General features: G+C 46.8%; 1 protein-coding gene across 1 annotated transcript in view; it reads right to left on the bottom strand.

Annotated features, from left to right (window-relative positions):
* Positions 1 to 20,559, bottom strand: part of TONSL (tonsoku like, DNA repair protein) — a 51,437-nt gene that overhangs the window by 15,663 nt on the left and 15,215 nt on the right. The window contains exons 4-8 of the mRNA XM_083145265.1: positions 12,414 to 12,475; positions 12,232 to 12,321; positions 8,800 to 8,872; positions 430 to 593; positions 224 to 347 (exon numbers count right to left, since the gene is read on the bottom strand). Of these exons, the coding sequence (XP_083001391.1) occupies positions 224 to 347; positions 430 to 593; positions 8,800 to 8,872; positions 12,232 to 12,321; positions 12,414 to 12,475 (513 nt within the window). The remainder of the gene's footprint in view (positions 1 to 223; positions 348 to 429; positions 594 to 8,799; positions 8,873 to 12,231; positions 12,322 to 12,413; positions 12,476 to 20,559) is intronic.

Genomic DNA, 20,559 nt, shown 5'->3' with positions numbered 1-20,559 from the left:
AGCCAATCAGCTATGTTTGAAAAAATGACAGTAAGGAGCTGATTGGCTGGTGCGTTATCACCTACGTTATCTCTTCACCAGGCTTAGTACATCTGCCACATAGTCCTCTACTCATTAGGGGCATGACGTATTGTGTGGACAGAAGGTATGACCACATCCATGTGCTGGAGGTCAGAATGTCACTACACGCGTGATGTATGATCAGCGCCTGCTCACGTCTTACCCTTCCCGGCCAAAGCATCGCGCAGCAGCTTCTCCGTCTCTCTACACGTCATCCTGGTCTCCTGGTCTAGGTGCTTCCCGTACATCTGACTCCACTCATGCAGGCTGCCGAGAGGGGGCGTGCCCTGTGGACGTGTGACATCATACATCGTTACCTATGGTTACAACCTTCTCCAGGTACTACCATCGGGGTAACAGGCCCCATACCTTAGCGTTCCTCTGGGTAACAGATGCCCCCCGCTTTATCAGCAGCTGGGCTACGTCAAAGTTTCCACTGGCGAGTGCGTCATGGAGTGGCGTGATCCCCTCACACAGCGGGCCCCCAGGGTCATTGATGTTGGCTCCGCGGTCTAACAGCAGCTGCACAATATCTGCAGAGGACACAGTAGTGGTAAGAGAAGGGCCCCAATGGAGGAGGTCAGGAGCCCATAGGAGGGTCTGCACAGTATAGAGACAGACAATTAGTCAACACCAGGTCAGAATGCAAATGGTTAACATGGAAAAGGGTAATTTTAACCCTTGTCATCCCCCTGATTACCTAACCCCCAACTGCCCCCCTCCCGCAGGCTAACCCCCAACCGCCCCCCCTCCCGCAGGCTAACCCCCAACCGCCCCCCCCCCCCCCCCTCCCTCTCCGGCAGGCTAAACCCCAACCGCCCCCCCCCCCCCCCCCCCCGGCAGGCTAACCCCCAACCGCCTCCCCTCTCCGGCAGTTGTTTAACAATACATGGTGTCACCCAACCACTGACCACGAGTGACAGAACAGTGTGTGAGTTTTCCTTCATATTCTCTGACAAATCACACATTCTGCTGCTGGGGTATGTAACCTTATGGGCACAACTGTACATATTATACAGATTACCCCATGACAATCACACATTCTGCTGCTGGGGTGTGTAACCTTATGGGCACAACTGTACATATTATACAGATTACCCCATGATAATCACACATTCTGCTGCTGGGGTGTGTAACCTTATGGGCACAACTGTACATATTATACAGATTACCCCATGATAATCACACATTCTGCTGCTGGGGTATGTAACCTTATGGGCACAACTGTACATATTATACAGATTACCCCATGATAATCAGACATTCTGCTGCTGGGGTATGTAACCTTATGGGCACAACTGTACATATTATACAGATTACCCCATGATAATCACACATTCTGCTGCTGGGGTATGTAACCTTATGGGCACAACTGTACATATTATACAGATTACCCCATGATAATCAGACATTCTGCTGCTGGGGTATGTAACCTTATGGGCACAACTGTACATATTATACAGATTACCCCATGATAATCACACATTCTGCTGCTGGGGTGTGTAACCTTACGGGCACAACTGTACATATTATACAGATTACCCCATGACAATCACACATTCTGCTGCTGGGTGTGTAACCTTATGGGCACAACTATACATATTATACAGATTACCCCATGACAATCACACATTCTGCCGCTGGGGTGTGTAACCTTATGGGCACAACTGTACATATCATACAGATTACCCCATGACAATCACACATTCTGCCGCTGGGGTGTGTAACCTTATGGGCACAACTATACATATTATACAGATTACCCCCTGATAATCACACATTCTGCTGCTGGGGTGTGTAACCTTACGGGCACAACTGTACATATTATACAGATTACCCCATGATAATCACACATTCTGCTGCTGGGGTGTGTAACCTTATGGGCACAACTGTACATATTATACAGATTACCCCATGATAATCACACATTCTGCTGCTGGGGTATGTAACCTTATGGGCACAACTGTACATATTATACAGATTACCCCATGATAATCACACATTCTGCTGCTGGGGTGTGTAATCTTACGGGCACAACTGTACATATTATACAGATTACCCCATGACAATCACACATTCTGCTGCTGGGGTATGTAACCTTACGGGCACAACTGTACATATTATACAGATTACCCCATGACAATCACACATTCTGCTGCTGGGGTATGTAACCTTACGGGCACAACTGTACATATTATACAGATTACCCCATGACAATCACACATTCTGCTGCTGGGGTATGTAACCTTACGGGCACAACTGTACATATTATACAGATTACCCCATGACAATCACACATTCTGCTGCTGGGGTATGTAACCTTACGGGCACAACTGTACATATTATACAGATTACCCCATGACAATCACACATTCTGCTGCTGGGGTATGTAACCTTATGGGCACCACTGTACATATTATACAGATTACCCCATGACAATCACACATTCTGCTGCTGGGGTATGTAACCTTATGGGCACAACTGTACATATTATACAGATTACCCCATGATAATCACACATTCTGCTGCTGGGGTATGTAACCTTATGGGCACAACTATACATATCATACAGATTACCCCCTGATAATCACACATTCTGCTGCTGGGGTGTGTAACCTTATGGGCACAACTGTACATATCATACAGATTACCCCATGATAATCACACATTCTGCTGCTGTGGTGTGTAACCTTATGGGCACAACTGTACATATTATACAGATTACCCCATGACAATCACACATTCTGCTGCTGGGGTATGTAACCTTATGGGCACAACTGTACATATCATACAGATTACCCCATGACAATCACACATTCTGCTGCTGTGGTGTGTAACCTTATGGGCACAACTGTACATATTATACAGATTACCCCATGATAATAACACATTCTGCTGCTGGGGTGTGTAACCTTACGGGCACAACTGTACATATCATACAGATTACCCCATGATAATCACACATTCTGCTGCTGTGGTGTGTAACCTTATGGGCACAACTGTACATATTATACAGATTACCCCATGACAATCACACATTCTGCTGCTGGGGTATGTAACCTTATGGGCACAACTGTACATATCATACAGATTACCCCATGACAATCACACATTCTGCTGCTGTGGTGTGTAACCTTATGGGCACAACTGTACATATTATACAGATTACCCCATGATAATAACACATTCTGCTGCTGGGGTGTGTAACCTTATGGGCACAACTGTACATATCATACAGATTACCCCATGACAATCACACATTCTACTGCTGGGGTGTGTAACCTTACGGGCACAACTGTACATATTATACAGATTACCCCATGATAATAACACATACTGCTGCTGGGGTGTGTAACCTTATGGGCACAACTGTACATATTATACAGATTACCCCATGATAATCACACATTCTGCTGCTGGGGTATGTAACCTTATGGGCACAACTGTACATATTATACAGATTACCCCATGATAATCACACATTCTGCTGCTGGGGTATGTAACCTTATGGGCACAACTGTACATATTATACAGATTACCCCATGATAATCACACATTCTGCTGCTGGGGTGTGTAACCTTATGGGCACAACTGTACATATCATACAGATTACCCCATGACAATCACACATTCTGCTGCTGGGGTATGTAACCTTATGGGCACAACTGTACATATCATACAGATTACCCCATGATAATCACACATTCTGCTGCTGGGGTATGTAACCTTATGGGCACAACTGTACATATTATACAGATTACCCCATGATAATCACACATTCTGCTGCTGGGGTATGTAACCTTATGGGCACAACTGTACATATTATACAGATTACCCCATGATAATCACACATTCTGCTGCTGGGGTGTGTAACCTTATGGGCACAACTGTACATATTATACAGATTACCCCATGACAATCACACATTCTGCTGCTGGGGTGTGTAACCTTACGGGCACAACTGTACATATTATACAGATTACCCCATGACAATCACACATTCTGCTGCTGGGTGTGTAACCTTATGGGCACAACTGTACATATTATACAGATTACCCCATGATAATCACACATTCTGCTGCTGGGGTATGTAACCTTATGGGCACAACTGTACATATCATACAGATTACCCCATGATAATCACACATTCTGCTGCTGGGGTGTGTAACCTTACGGGCACAACTGTACATATTATACAGATTACCCCATGACAATCACACATTCTGCTGCTGGGTGTGTAACCTTATGGGCACAACTGTACATATTATACAGATTACCCCATGACAATCACACATTCTGCTGCTGGGTGTGTAACCTTATGGGCACAACTGTACATATTATACAGATTACCCCATGATAATCACACATTCTGCTGCTGGGGTATGTAACCTTATGGGCACAACTGTACATATCATACAGATTACCCCATGACAATCACACATTCTGCTGCTGGGGTGTGTAACCTTATGGGCACAACTATACATATTATACAGATTACCCCATGACAATCACACATTCTGCCGCTGGGGTGTGTAACCTTATGGGCACAACTGTACATATCATACAGATTACCCCATGACAATCACACATTCTGCCGCTGGGGTGTGTAACCTTATGGGCACAACTGTACATATCATACAGATTACCCCCTGATAATCACACATTCTGCTGCTGGGGTGTGTAACCTTATGGGCACAACTGTACATATCATACAGATTACCCCATGATAATCACACATTCTGCTGCTGTGGTGTGTAACCTTATGGGCACAACTGTACATATTATACAGATTACCCCATGACAATCACACATTCTGCTGCTGGGGTATGTAACCTTATGGGCACAACTGTACATATTATACAGATTACCCCATGACAATCACACATTCTGCTGCTGGGGTGTGTAACCTTATGGGCACAACTGTACATATTATACAGATTACCCCATGATAATCACACATTCTGCTGCTGGGGTGTGTAACCTTATGGGCACAACTGTACATATTATACAGATTACCCCATGATAATCACACATTCTGCTGCTGGGGTATGTAACCTTATGGGCACAACTGTACATATTATACAGATTACCCCATGATAATCAGACATTCTGCTGCTGGGGTATGTAACCTTATGGGCACAACTGTACATATTATACAGATTACCCCATGATAATCACACATTCTGCTGCTGGGGTATGTAACCTTATGGGCACAACTGTACATATTATACAGATTACCCCATGATAATCAGACATTCTGCTGCTGGGGTATGTAACCTTATGGGCACAACTGTACATATTATACAGATTACCCCATGATAATCACACATTCTGCTGCTGGGGTGTGTAACCTTACGGGCACAACTGTACATATTATACAGATTACCCCATGACAATCACACATTCTGCTGCTGGGTGTGTAACCTTATGGGCACAACTATACATATTATACAGATTACCCCATGACAATCACACATTCTGCCGCTGGGGTGTGTAACCTTATGGGCACAACTGTACATATCATACAGATTACCCCATGACAATCACACATTCTGCCGCTGGGGTGTGTAACCTTATGGGCACAACTATACATATTATACAGATTACCCCCTGATAATCACACATTCTGCTGCTGGGGTGTGTAACCTTACGGGCACAACTGTACATATTATACAGATTACCCCATGATAATCACACATTCTGCTGCTGGGGTGTGTAACCTTATGGGCACAACTGTACATATTATACAGATTACCCCATGATAATCACACATTCTGCTGCTGGGGTATGTAACCTTATGGGCACAACTGTACATATTATACAGATTACCCCATGATAATCACACATTCTGCTGCTGGGGTGTGTAATCTTACGGGCACAACTGTACATATTATACAGATTACCCCATGACAATCACACATTCTGCTGCTGGGGTATGTAACCTTACGGGCACAACTGTACATATTATACAGATTACCCCATGACAATCACACATTCTGCTGCTGGGGTATGTAACCTTACGGGCACAACTGTACATATTATACAGATTACCCCATGACAATCACACATTCTGCTGCTGGGGTATGTAACCTTACGGGCACAACTGTACATATTATACAGATTACCCCATGACAATCACACATTCTGCTGCTGGGGTATGTAACCTTACGGGCACAACTGTACATATTATACAGATTACCCCATGACAATCACACATTCTGCTGCTGGGGTATGTAACCTTATGGGCACCACTGTACATATTATACAGATTACCCCATGACAATCACACATTCTGCTGCTGGGGTATGTAACCTTATGGGCACAACTGTACATATTATACAGATTACCCCATGATAATCACACATTCTGCTGCTGGGGTATGTAACCTTATGGGCACAACTATACATATCATACAGATTACCCCCTGATAATCACACATTCTGCTGCTGGGGTGTGTAACCTTATGGGCACAACTGTACATATCATACAGATTACCCCATGATAATCACACATTCTGCTGCTGTGGTGTGTAACCTTATGGGCACAACTGTACATATTATACAGATTACCCCATGACAATCACACATTCTGCTGCTGGGGTATGTAACCTTATGGGCACAACTGTACATATCATACAGATTACCCCATGACAATCACACATTCTGCTGCTGTGGTGTGTAACCTTATGGGCACAACTGTACATATTATACAGATTACCCCATGATAATAACACATTCTGCTGCTGGGGTGTGTAACCTTACGGGCACAACTGTACATATCATACAGATTACCCCATGATAATCACACATTCTGCTGCTGTGGTGTGTAACCTTATGGGCACAACTGTACATATTATACAGATTACCCCATGACAATCACACATTCTGCTGCTGGGGTATGTAACCTTATGGGCACAACTGTACATATCATACAGATTACCCCATGACAATCACACATTCTGCTGCTGTGGTGTGTAACCTTATGGGCACAACTGTACATATTATACAGATTACCCCATGATAATAACACATTCTGCTGCTGGGGTGTGTAACCTTATGGGCACAACTGTACATATCATACAGATTACCCCATGACAATCACACATTCTACTGCTGGGGTGTGTAACCTTACGGGCACAACTGTACATATTATACAGATTACCCCATGATAATAACACATACTGCTGCTGGGGTGTGTAACCTTATGGGCACAACTGTACATATTATACAGATTACCCCATGATAATCACACATTCTGCTGCTGGGGTATGTAACCTTATGGGCACAACTGTACATATTATACAGATTACCCCATGATAATCACACATTCTGCTGCTGGGGTATGTAACCTTATGGGCACAACTGTACATATTATACAGATTACCCCATGATAATCACACATTCTGCTGCTGGGGTGTGTAACCTTATGGGCACAACTGTACATATCATACAGATTACCCCATGACAATCACACATTCTGCTGCTGGGGTATGTAACCTTATGGGCACAACTGTACATATCATACAGATTACCCCATGATAATCACACATTCTGCTGCTGGGGTATGTAACCTTATGGGCACAACTGTACATATTATACAGATTACCCCATGATAATCACACATTCTGCTGCTGGGGTATGTAACCTTATGGGCACAACTGTACATATTATACAGATTACCCCATGATAATCACACATTCTGCTGCTGGGGTGTGTAACCTTATGGGCACAACTGTACATATTATACAGATTACCCCATGACAATCACACATTCTGCTGCTGGGGTGTGTAACCTTACGGGCACAACTGTACATATTATACAGATTACCCCATGACAATCACACATTCTGCTGCTGGGTGTGTAACCTTATGGGCACAACTGTACATATTATACAGATTACCCCATGATAATCACACATTCTGCTGCTGGGGTATGTAACCTTATGGGCACAACTGTACATATCATACAGATTACCCCATGATAATCACACATTCTGCTGCTGGGGTGTGTAACCTTACGGGCACAACTGTACATATTATACAGATTACCCCATGACAATCACACATTCTGCTGCTGGGTGTGTAACCTTATGGGCACAACTGTACATATTATACAGATTACCCCATGATAATCACACATTCTGCTGCTGGGGTATGTAACCTTATGGGCACAACTGTACATATCATACAGATTACCCCATGACAATCACACATTCTGCTGCTGGGGTGTGTAACCTTATGGGCACAACTATACATATTATACAGATTACCCCATGACAATCACACATTCTGCCGCTGGGGTGTGTAACCTTATGGGCACAACTGTACATATCATACAGATTACCCCATGACAATCACACATTCTGCCGCTGGGGTGTGTAACCTTATGGGCACAACTGTACATATCATACAGATTACCCCCTGATAATCACACATTCTGCTGCTGGGGTGTGTAACCTTATGGGCACAACTGTACATATCATACAGATTACCCCATGATAATCACACATTCTGCTGCTGTGGTGTGTAACCTTATGGGCACAACTGTACATATTATACAGATTACCCCATGACAATCACACATTCTGCTGCTGGGGTATGTAACCTTATGGGCACAACTGTACATATTATACAGATTACCCCATGACAATCACACATTCTGCTGCTGGGGTGTGTAACCTTATGGGCACAACTGTACATATTATACAGATTACCCCCTGATAATCAGACTTGGACTCACCCAGGTGACCATGGTTGCAGGCCTCGTGAAGGGGCGTCCACCCACAGTAATCTCGCGGATTCAGAGGATGCCCCTGTAATACATAACCAGGGTTATTGCGTCTCTCTGGTCAGCACAGTAATACCCCTTTTCCACTAGAAGATATAACCCGGTAATCTCCGCGGGGACGCGCTTCTACCCGGGTTTTTCTGCTAGTGGAAATGCTCCCTTTCAAATAACCCGGTTTGGATTCCCCGGCAGTCCTACCCAGGTCATGATCAGGGTAGCACCCGGTTAGCACCCGGATTCAAGGGTAGTGGAAACGCTCCTTGACCAGGTTATTTGACTGAGCATGTAAAAATCTTCCCTGATTGGTGCTGCTGGGGCGCTGGTGAGTGATGTCATCACTCAGAGCCCCGCAGACTGGGCACATAGCACGGAGGACAGCGTTGTGTGCACATGTGCTGCATGTCTGTCCTGCTGACTTTCCCCTGCTGTATCAGAGGCTGCTCCAGCAGCCACCTTCCTCTCTGCCGCCAGCACCACAGGCTGCCCCAGCGGACACTGCTAATCATCTCGCAGCACAACTTCATTATGGCTGCCAGCAATTGGTCTGATGCTGAAGTAAAGGAGCTGCTGCTCATTAGGGCAGAGGAGGAAATCAAGTGCCAGGTGACTGGTACCGTAAAAGACGCAATCTTGTACAGAAATATTGCCCAGATGCTGGAGTCTAGGGGGATACACCGCTCTCACCAGCAAGTGCTTAACAAATTGAAAGCACTAAAGAGGCAGTTCACCAAGGTCTGTCTGTGACCAGAACAGGAAAAAAAGCGGTGCCGCACGTGTCGAGTGGGTCCATTACGATCTATGCTGCAGGGCATTTGGCAACACAGCTCTGATTAATCCTGTGGCACTGTCATCCTCGTTGGCCAGCCAGATGGAGAGTAGCCAGGAGCCACCAATGGAGAGTAGCCAGGAGCCACCTGACACACAGTCCACCATGGCAATGTCACCGTGCTGCCCAACTTCTCCGCTCTTGATTTCGGAAGATGGCGATGAAGAGTGCAGTCTACTTGATAGGTCTGCTTTTTCTGACACCGCACCGTCCATGGTGGAGGAGGGGTCCGAAACAGCAACGGAGCAAGCGACTGAACATCAAACACCAAAACTGCGTTCAAATAGTAAGTAAAAAAAACATTTATCCCAGTAATCAACGGTATATGTTGCAGAGTGCCGCAAGTGTGCAGGTGGGATAGGGCCGCAAGCACAGGGCTGCAAACACCTCTGCTATTTTATGTTTATAGTGTATTTTTGTTTGTCCCACTTGCAGTTTACAAGGTGCTGCCAAAGAAGAAAAAAGCAAACCGTTCCGATCAAGCGGCGAGAGCTTTCTCTTCAGTAGTAATAGATCAACTGCGTGAAATGGACTCCGACATGCAGGCCAATGAGGATGCTCGTATGGAGAAGTTTTTAGAAAATGAAAGACAGATGCAGCACTCTTTCTTGGATCAATTAAAGGACATGCAGGACAGACAATTGTCCTTCTTGGAACGGATACTTAATCGTGGGTATATGCCACCTCCTCATTATCCAACGTGTCCGCCACATGCTTCACAGGCCCCAGCATACCCAGTACACCATGAGTATGCATATGGCCAATACAGTAGAGGGCCAACTCCCTCCGCCCCTAGCACTTCGTGTGAGCAACAGTCACACCGAGAGCCTCTACCATATAGAGGCCCCAGTAGCCACGCCCCCAGCACAGCAATTAGCTACCACCCCACCACTGGTGCTAGCCACGCACCCAACACTTCCACTAGCTATGCCTCCAGCGCTGCTACCAGTGCCCCACTAAACCCAGAGTATAGTGAGGCAAACACCACTAGCCTTGACAACACGCTGCTGCCAAACCTAGACTCCCCTGAATTTACGGTATATCGTGATTTGTCATAAGAAATACTTGTTTTTTTTTCTTCGAAGTTCTTTATTGCATTATTGCAATAACAATGTTGAATATATTTACTGCATTCAGTCGCCTTGTGGGCACAGTTTGGTTAAAGCCTACATCTTGCACTTTTAAAAATTCTTATGGGCACTTGTTTTTTAACATGTTTACGTGCACTTTTTTCATTGTTATGTATGCCAAAGGCTCAGGTGTACGGCAAACATTTTACCTGACTCTGTTTGTTACCCTTTTTTGGCATGTCTTTTCTTGTCAATAGGTTTTTTGGTAAGGAATAAGGCGCTACATCAGATTCCTTACCAAAATACCTATTTGCATTGCTTCTATTGGGGAGAAGAAGGAATAGCCCTCTCAGGTTAAGGCAAGGCAGCATAACACCAGAAAGAAGCGCCCAGGACTCTGTTTGTTACCCTTTTTTGGCATGTCTTTTCTTGTGTTGTGTGAAGAAACTTTTAAAAGTTCCAAATATTTAATATTTTACAGTAAAATATTAAAAAAGTTATTTTAAAAGAAATGAGTGTGGTCTCTTCTTCTAATATGGTAATATTTTTAATGGTGGCCCTTTTGGTGTAATGGTGGCCCTATTTTGTGACCTCCCATGGTAAAGCCCTTTTCTTATGTTTATCTATAGGGGAAAAAAGGCCTAACCCGGGTTAAGTGTAAAAGGGGATGATCAGGCAATTTACCGGGTAGCACTGTAGTGGAAATGTGTCTCCTACCCATGTCCCACCCGGGTTCGAACCGGGTACAAATTACCGGGTCCGACCCAGGTTGCTAGTGGAAAAGGGGTATAAGTGACTTATATTGTATCTAGGAGCCTCCATTGATGAGGACACAGCCCCAATTTATGGGAGAATGTCACTTATGTTACAATGACATCCAGGCCCCCATCATGGGGGAACACCATATACAATACAGTGACAACCAGTCTACCTGTATTGGGGGAACACCATATACAATACAGTGACGCCCAATCCCCCGTCATGGGGGAACACCATATACAATACAGTGACACCCAATCCCCCGTCATGGGGGAACACCATATACAATACAGTGACAACCAGTCTACCTGTATTGGGGGAACACCATATACAATACAGTGACGCCCAATCCCCCGTCATGGGGGAACACCATATACAATACAGTGACACCCAATCCCCCGTCATGGGGGAACACCATATACAATACAGTGACACCCAATCCCCCATCATGGGGGAACACCATATACAATAGAGTGACACCCAGGCCCCCGTCATGGGGGAACACCATATACAATACAGTGACACCCAATCCCCCGTCATGGGGGAACACCATATACAATACAGTGACACCCAGTCCTCCCGTCATGGGGGAACGTCATATACAATACAGTGACACCCAGTCCTCCAGTCATGGGGGAACGTCATATACAATACAGTGACATTCAGTGCCGTTATGCGGGAACGCCATATACAATACAGTGACACCATTTACAATAATAACCATCTTACCTTATCCAACAGGCTCTGGACAAGCTTTATGTTCCCCTCAATACAGGCCCTGTGCAGGACAGTCTCCCCCTTCTCATTACGACGGTTCCACTGAGAAAAACAAATGAATCAGTAACTAAGCTTTGACAGATGAGCTGACAATCTATTCTTTCAGAAACGACTGAGGGCCGGTCTCCACTCACCTGATTGGCTCTCCTCTTCCCTGGAACAGATTTCGAGTATCCTTCCAGATCCTCTTCATCTTCTGTAACACAGGGATCCACCAGGTGATCAGCATGGAGCCTACTCTCTGGGCACAGTCTATAGGTAAGACTCTGGGCCTCGGAAATGGCTGCACGCAATGGCTACAATTAACCTAAGAGCTAGATGAGGCCGCACCAGTGACCTATACAGAACCGGGCACAGTATCTAGATGAGGTCGCACCAGTGACCTATACAGAACCGGGCACAGTATCTAGATGAGGCCGCACCAGTGACCTATACAGAACCGGGCACAGTATATAGATGAGGCCGTACCAGTGACCTATACAGAACTGGCCACAGTATCTAGATGAGGCGGCACCAGTGACCTATACAGAACTGGGCACAGTATCTAGATGAGGCCGCAGCAGTGACCTATACAGAACCGGGCACAGTATATAGATGAGGCCGCACCAGTGACCTATACAGAACCGGGCACAGTATCTAGATGAGGCCGCACCAGTGACCTATACAGAACTGGACACAGTATCTAGATGAGGCCGCACCAGTGACCTATACAGAACCGGGCACAGTAACTAGATGAGGCCGCACCAGTGACCTATACAGTACCGGGCACAGTATATAGATGAGGCCGCACCAGTGACCTATACAGAACCGGGCACAGTAACTAGATGAGGCCGCACCAGTGACCTATACAGTACCGGGCAAAGTATCTAGATGAGGCCGCACCAGTGACCTATACAGAACCGGGCACAGTATCTAGATGAGGCCGCACCAGTGACCTGTACAGAACCGGGCACAGTATCTAGATGAGGCGGCACCAGTGACCTATACAGAACCGGGCACAGTATCTAGATGAGGCCGCACCAGTGACCTATACAGAACCGGGCACAGTATCTAGATGAGGCCGCACCAGTGACCTATACAGAACCGGGCACAGTATATAGATGAGGCCGCACCAGTGACCTATACAGAACCGGGCACAGTATATAGATAAGGCCGCACCAGTGACCTATACAGAACCGGGCACAGTATCTAGATGATGCCGCACCAGTGACCTATACAGAACTGGGCACAGTATCTAGATGAGGCCGCACCAGTGACCTATACAGAACCGGGCACAGTATATAGATGAGGCCGCACCAGTGACCTATACAGAACCGGGCACAGTATATAGATGAGGCCGCACCAGTGACCTATACAGAACCGGGCACAGTATCTAGATGAGGCCGCACCAGTGACCTATACAGAACCGGGCACAGTATCTAGATGAGGCAGCACCAGTGACCTATACAGAACCGGGCACAGTATCTAGATGAGGCCGCACCAGTGACCTATACAGAACCGGGCACAGTACCTAGATGAGGCCCAACCAGTGACCTATACAGAACTGGGCACAGTATCTAGATGAGGCCGCACCAGTGACCTATACAGAACCGGGCACAGTATGTAGATGAGGCCGCACCAGTGACCTATACAGTACCGGGCACAGTATCTAGATGAGGCCGCACCAGTGACCTATACAGTACCGGGCACAGTATCTAGATGAGGCCGCACCAGTGACCTATACAGAACCGGACACAGTATCTAGATGAGGCCGCACCTGTGACCTGTACAGAACTGGGCACAGTATCTAGATGAGGCCGTACCAGTGACCTATACAGAACCGGGCACAGTATCTAGATGAGGACGCACCAGTGACCTATACAGAACTGGGCACAGTATCTAAATGAGGAAGCACCAGTGACCTATACTGAACTGGCAACAGATATTTCCTAACACTTTATGTTTAGAGTTCATTACTTTCCCTACTAGTGATGTAAGGCTAACTGCTCGTTAGTTGCTTGCTTCCACTTTTGTGCAGTGTTACCACATTCTCTCTTTTCCAGTCCTCTGAAATTATTTCTGTACTAGTCACTGGTTGAATAATTATTTTAATGATGCTATCAGCAGAGTTTTTAGCTCTTTTAGGGGCCTATTTATAAAAACTCAAATAAAATTGTAGGTGAAAAAAATGATTCAATTAGCATTGCGATTTTCCTTTAAATCATAAGAATTTATCGTTATTGACATGGCAGGACAGGGCTTGCGAAAAAGTCCTGTCCCTGCGAATCCAGCACCCTGCACTCCAATTGACATCATCACAATTATAACGTTATCCACCAGGCTTACTTTCCCCGTATATGTCCCGTGGTTGCTCCTTGCTTAGGAGGAGCTTGGGAAGCTGATCGGCGGGGGCGAGGTGTAAGGTGCTCCCATGTCTGCAGCCGCTCAGCTCCGTCTCTTCCCCACGCTGCTGCCATGGATGGGAATGTACAGCAGGACTCGAAGTGTAGAATCACAGTGTGCTCCAGTCCTGCTGTTCACTCCAGTCCGGGACAGCAGTGAGGAGGGAGAGACGGAGCTGCAGCGATCTCTCCCCCATACATTTCCCACTACAATCATGGGTAATCAGCTTTCTAAGAAAAAATATGGTTTAGGTTTTAGAGACAAATTTTGAGAAATTTCCTCCAACTCCATTTAAATGAAACTAAAATAATGTGAAAAAAGGTGAGAACACACCCCCTTCATATCCTTGTTGTATCCCACGGCTTCCACTGAATTGTCCCCTATCAGGGTTCTGTTAGCCCATTACACAGCCAGAATCTGACATTAACCCCTTCCTGACACAGCCAGTTTTTGCCTTCCTGACAGAGCCCTTTTTTCCAAATCTGACATGTATCACTTAAGTGGGGATAACTTTTTTTTGCTTTTACTTATCCCAGTGATTTTTAGATTGTTTTCTCGTGACACATTGTACTTCAAATTAGTGGTAAATTTGGGTCGATATAGTCTGTGTTTTTTTGTGAAAAATACCAAAATGTCGTAAAAAAATGGAAAATTTAGCAATTTGCAAAATGTTAAATTTTCTGCTTGTGAGACAAATAATCATACCACTCAAAATAGTTAATAACTAACATAGACCATATGTCTACTTTATGTTTCCATCATTATTTCAACTTCCTTTTAGGAGGCTTACAATATGAATAGCAAATTCTCAAATTTTCAAGAAAATTTCAAACACTGATTTTTTTAGGGACCAGTTCAGTTCTGATGTGACTTTGAGGGACTTGTATGTGAGACACCCCCATAAATGATGCCATTTCAAAAACTGCACCCCTCACAGTATTCAAAACAGCATTTTGGAAGTTTGTTAACCCTTGAGGTGTTTCACAGGAATTAAAACAAAGTGTAGGTGAAATTTCAAAATTTCATTTTTTTTGCAGATTTGCAATTTTAATACATTTTTCTAAGGAACACAGTAGATTTTACTAGAGAAATGTGACTAAAAATTGATTCCCCCAATTCTTTTGTTTTCATAAATATCCTATATGTGGCCCTAGTGTGCACGTTGACCAAACCACAGGCTTCATAATAGAAGGAGCACCTACTTGATTTTGGAGCCTCCTTTTTATGAGATTATTTTTTAGGCACCATGTAGGATTCTAGGCACCATAAGATGCTAAAAGTTAGGAACCCCCCCACAAGTGACCCCATTTTGCAAACTACACCCCTCAGGGAATTCATCTAGGGGTATAGTGTACATTTCAAACCCCCAGGGGTTTCACCAATTTTGATACAACTGGGCAGTGAAAATGAAAAAAGGGGATTTTGGTCCTACCTGTAAAATCCTTTTTTCTGAATCCATGGTGGACACTGGGACAGTGGGGTGTGGGTGGAGCTTCAGCTACAGGCACCAAGTAGAATAGAGTTCTTCAAGTGCAGCCCAGGCTCCTCCTCCTCCACGCCCCTACAGGCTTCAGTTTGTTCAACAGCTTACCCGCAAGGTACAGGAAAAGGAAGAGAAATAGGAAAGAAACCAGCAACCCGAAGGAAGAATAAGTTTCAGGAAGGTGTAAGCCGACCCCCATTACTGTAGATCAGTGTGCGAGGGCGGGCGCCCAGTGTCCACCATGGATTCAGAAAAAAGGATTTTACAGGTAGGACCAAAATCCCCTTTTTTCATTCATGCCAATGGTGGTCACTGGGACGTCCCAAAGCTGTCCCTTTTACGGGAGGGAACGCACCTAAACTGCACTGATGACGCGTTGCCCAAAAGCTGAATCTGCCCTGGCGAACGTGTCAAAATGGTAAAATTTTAGAAAGGTGTGTGGAGAGGACCAAGTGGCCGCGCGACACAACTGTTCTGCTGAGGCTCCCTGATGAGCCGCCCAAGAGGCCGCTACCGAACGCGTGGAGTGGGCTCTGATAGAGGATGGAACTGGCTTATTAGAAGATACATAAGCCTGTTTTATAGTTAGCCGCAACCATCGAGCCAATGTCTGCTTCGTTGCCGGCCAACCTCTCTTGTTTGCATCATAGAGTACGAACAGGGCCTCTGTCTTGCGTAAGGATTGAGTCCTATTAACGTAAACTTTTAAAGCTCTTGTAACATCCAAAGAGCGTAACTCTGGGGAGTCCTCCAACTGGGAGAAGGCAGGAACAACGATATCCTGGTTTATGTGAAAACTGGAAATAACTTTGGGCAGGAACTCCTTTTTTGTTCTTAAGACTGCCCTGTCCGGGTGGAACACCAGATACGGAGATGCACTGGATAATGCTGACAGGTCCGAAACTCTTCTGGCTGAAGAAATAGCCAGTAGGAACACCGTTTTCCATGTTAGCCACCTTAGCTCTGCGGATTCTAGAGGCTCAAACGGTGGTTTTTGCAGTGCTGAGAGTACCAGTGTGAGGTCCCAAGGCTGGATTGGGGGCACAAAGGGAGGCTGTATGTGAAGGACGCCTTGTAAAAAGGTCTGTATAGCCATCCTCTTTGCTAATTTTCGCTGAAATAAAATCGAGAGAGCGGAAACCTGGACCTTTAAGGAGGACAACCTAAGGCCCAAATCCAGGCCCGCCTGCAAGAAGGCCAGGATCCTGGAAAGTCGAAACTCCCTAGGCGGAAGGTTCTTCTTTGCACACCAGGTGAAAAAGGCCTTCCAGATTCTATAGTAGATCCGGGAAGAAGCCGGTTTCCTTGCTGCTATCATGGTTTTTATGACCGGTAAAGAAAAACCCTTCTCTCTTAAAATTTCCGTTTCAAGAGCCACGCCGTCAAAGCTAGTCTGCCTAGATTCGGATGAAGGCATGGTCCTTGTACTAGCAAGTCCGGACGAGCTGGCAGCCTCCAAGGTGGCTGCAGAGACATCTCCCGAAGGTCTGAGTACCAGGCTCTGCGGGGCCAGTCTGGGGCCAGGAGGATTGCTGTGGTCCCTTCTTGTTTGAGGCGCCTGAGGACTCTTGGTAGCAGTGCCACTGGAGGAAAAATGTAGACCAGGGAGAATGGCCATTGAGCCGACAGGGCATCCACCAGATATGCCTGTGGGTCCCTGGAGCGAGCCCCGTAGCGGGGTAACTTTTTGTTGACGCTTGAGGCCATTAGGTCTATTTGCGGGAGACCCCATTTGTTGACTAGTTCCTGGAACACATCCTCGTGGAGCCCCCATTCGCCTGACTGTACCTCCTGGCGGCTCAGAAAGTCGGCCTCCCAGTTCTGAACCCCTGGGATGTGTACCGCTGACAAAGCTAACAGGTGATGTTCTGCCCACTGCAGAATGGATGTTACCTCCCTCATGGCAGCTAGGCTCCTGGTCCCCCCCTGGTGGTTGACGGATGCCACCGCAGTGGCATTGTCCGATTGTATTTTCACCGGTTTGGAGTGAATCAGAGGGCCTGCCGACTTGAGGGCTAGCAGGATGGCTCTTAGCTCCAGTATGTTTATTGGGAGCAGCGCCTCCTCCCTTGACCAACGGCCTTGGAAGGAGTGTTCTGCCAGAACAGCTCCCCACCCTCGGAGGCTGGCGTCCGTCGTTAACATCACCCACTGAGGGATGACAAACTGGCGCCCTTTTTGAAGGTTTAGAGGACTGAGCCACCATGTGAGCGACAGACGAGTCTGCCTGGACAGAACAAAGGTCTGTGATTTTAGGCTTGGCTGGGAACGGTTCCAGTGACGCAGCATTTCCCTCTGCAGTGGTCTGGAATGGAACTGCGCAAATTCCGCCATGTCGTAACAAGAGACCATCTTGCCTAGGACTTTCATGCACAAGTGCACTGAGACCCTGTGCTGCTTCAGGAAGAGCTTCAGGAGGTCTCTGAGGAGTATCCACTTGTCCTCCGGCAGGTAAACCCTGAGGGTTTTTGTGTCTATCACGGCTCCGAGATGCACCATCCGCTGTGATGGGGTTGTTGAGGACTTCTTCCAATTTATGAGCCAGCCGTGGGTCTGCAGGAGGGAAACCGTTAGCTCCAGATGCCTCAGGAGTGTCTGTGCGGATTGAGCCAGTATCAAGAGGTCGTCCAGATACGGTAGTAGACGAACGCCCTGGGCCCTCAGGGCCGCTGCCATGGTGGCCATAATCTTTGTAAAGATTCGTGGCGCGGTCGACAGCCCGAAGGGGAGGGCTATAAACTGGTAGTGGTTGCTTTTGACTGCAAACCTGAGGTAGCACTGGCTGTCCGATCGAATTGGCACATGGAGGTAGGCATCCTGGATATCCAGGGATGCCATGAAGTCCCCCGGTTCCAGAGCTTGCAGGATAGACCTGAGGGACTCCATCCTGAACTTGGGAACGCAGAGGTGTTTGTTCAGGCCCTTCAAGTTGAGGATGGGTCGGAATGACCCGTCCGGCTTTGTCACCAGGAACAGGCTTGAGTAGAAACCTGCTCCTCGCTGAGAAAGTGGGACAGGCACTATGACCCCTGCTGCCAGCAGGGAGTGAATGGAGCTGGTCAGAGCAGCCGCCCTGTCCTTCTCCCGGGGCATGCTTGTTGTGAAAAACCGAGATGGCGGACGCCCCTGAAAAGAGAGGGAGTAACCCTGGGCCACTATGGTGTTTACCCACCTGTCGGTGGTAGTGGTCTGCCAAACCCCGGCAAATGACAACAGGCGACCGCCCACCTGATGTGGTTGGTGGGCCGCCTGATCCTCATGCTGAGGGCTTGTCGGCCTGCTTAGGGGCCTGACGGCGACCCGCCCAGGACTGTTTGGACTTGGGAGCGGATGGACGCCTTGTGGTGGCCTGCGCCCTTGATGAAGGCTGACTTCTGGGCCTCCCCTGTGGACGGAAGGTCCGAAAGGACTGAGATCTAGGCTTAGCTGGTGCCGAAGGCAGAAAAGTTGTTTTGGACGTTGCAATGGTGGCTACAATCTTGTCCAGCTCAGAGCCGAACAGTACCTCCCCTGAAAATGGAAGGGCCTCTAATGCCTTTTTGGAATCAGAATCTGCGTTCCAAGTGCGCAGCCACAGTGCACGCCGGGCAGCAATTGAAGAGGCTGAAATTTTTGAGGAGAGGGCCGCTGCATCTATCGCTGCCTCTTCCAGGTATGTGGCCCCTTCCCTAATGAGGTCCACCGTTGATAACAATTCAGAGCGACGTGTACCTGAGGATATCTGCTCTTGTAGGGAGTCAGCCCAAGTTGCAATTGCCTTTGCCACCCAGGCTGAAGCCATAGCCGGTCTTGCTGACACGCCAGCATTGGAGAACACAGACTTTAGGCAGTGCTCAATCTTCCTATCAGTAGGATCCTTAAGAGAGGCCACTGTAGGAATGGGAAGGGTGGTAGCCTTAACTAGGCGGGCTACGTGAGCATCAACCTGTGGAGGCTCCTCCCATTTCTTACGGTCCGCTGGAGCGAACGGAAAGAAGGAAATCAGGCGTTTGGACACTAAAAACTTTTTGTTAGGGTGTTGCCACGCTTCAGATAAGACCTCATTTAAGTCTGAATTAGAGGGAAAAAGAGCCAACTCCTTCTTTTTCTTTTTAAAAAGAAGTGTGTCAGGAGCTGAGGCCTGGGTGTCCTGAATATTGAGAGACATCCTAACAGCTTTAACTAAGGAGTCTACTCTGGACTGGGTCATTCTTTCCTCCTTATCAGGTTCATCTATGTCAACATCATCTATGTCAGCATCATCGTCTGTGTCGACCTGCACCTGGTCGTCCAAGTCATCCCCAGCATCTGATTGATTACAGGCTAAAGGAGCTTGTGCTTTGCGTTTAGGTGGAGCCCTCATTGCAGATTGCAGAGAAGCAGACACCTGGACTAAATCCTGAACAGAGGAGGATAAACCCTGTACCCAGGCCGGC

This window comes from Crinia signifera, chromosome 5 (genome assembly GCF_055691185.1).
Source record: "Crinia signifera chromosome 5, ASM5569118v1, whole genome shotgun sequence".
In the NCBI taxonomy this organism is placed as follows: domain Eukaryota; kingdom Metazoa; phylum Chordata; class Amphibia; order Anura; family Myobatrachidae; genus Crinia; species Crinia signifera.
Note: the sequence above shows the minus strand (reverse complement) of the source record. Positions and strands in the feature narration are given on the sequence as shown.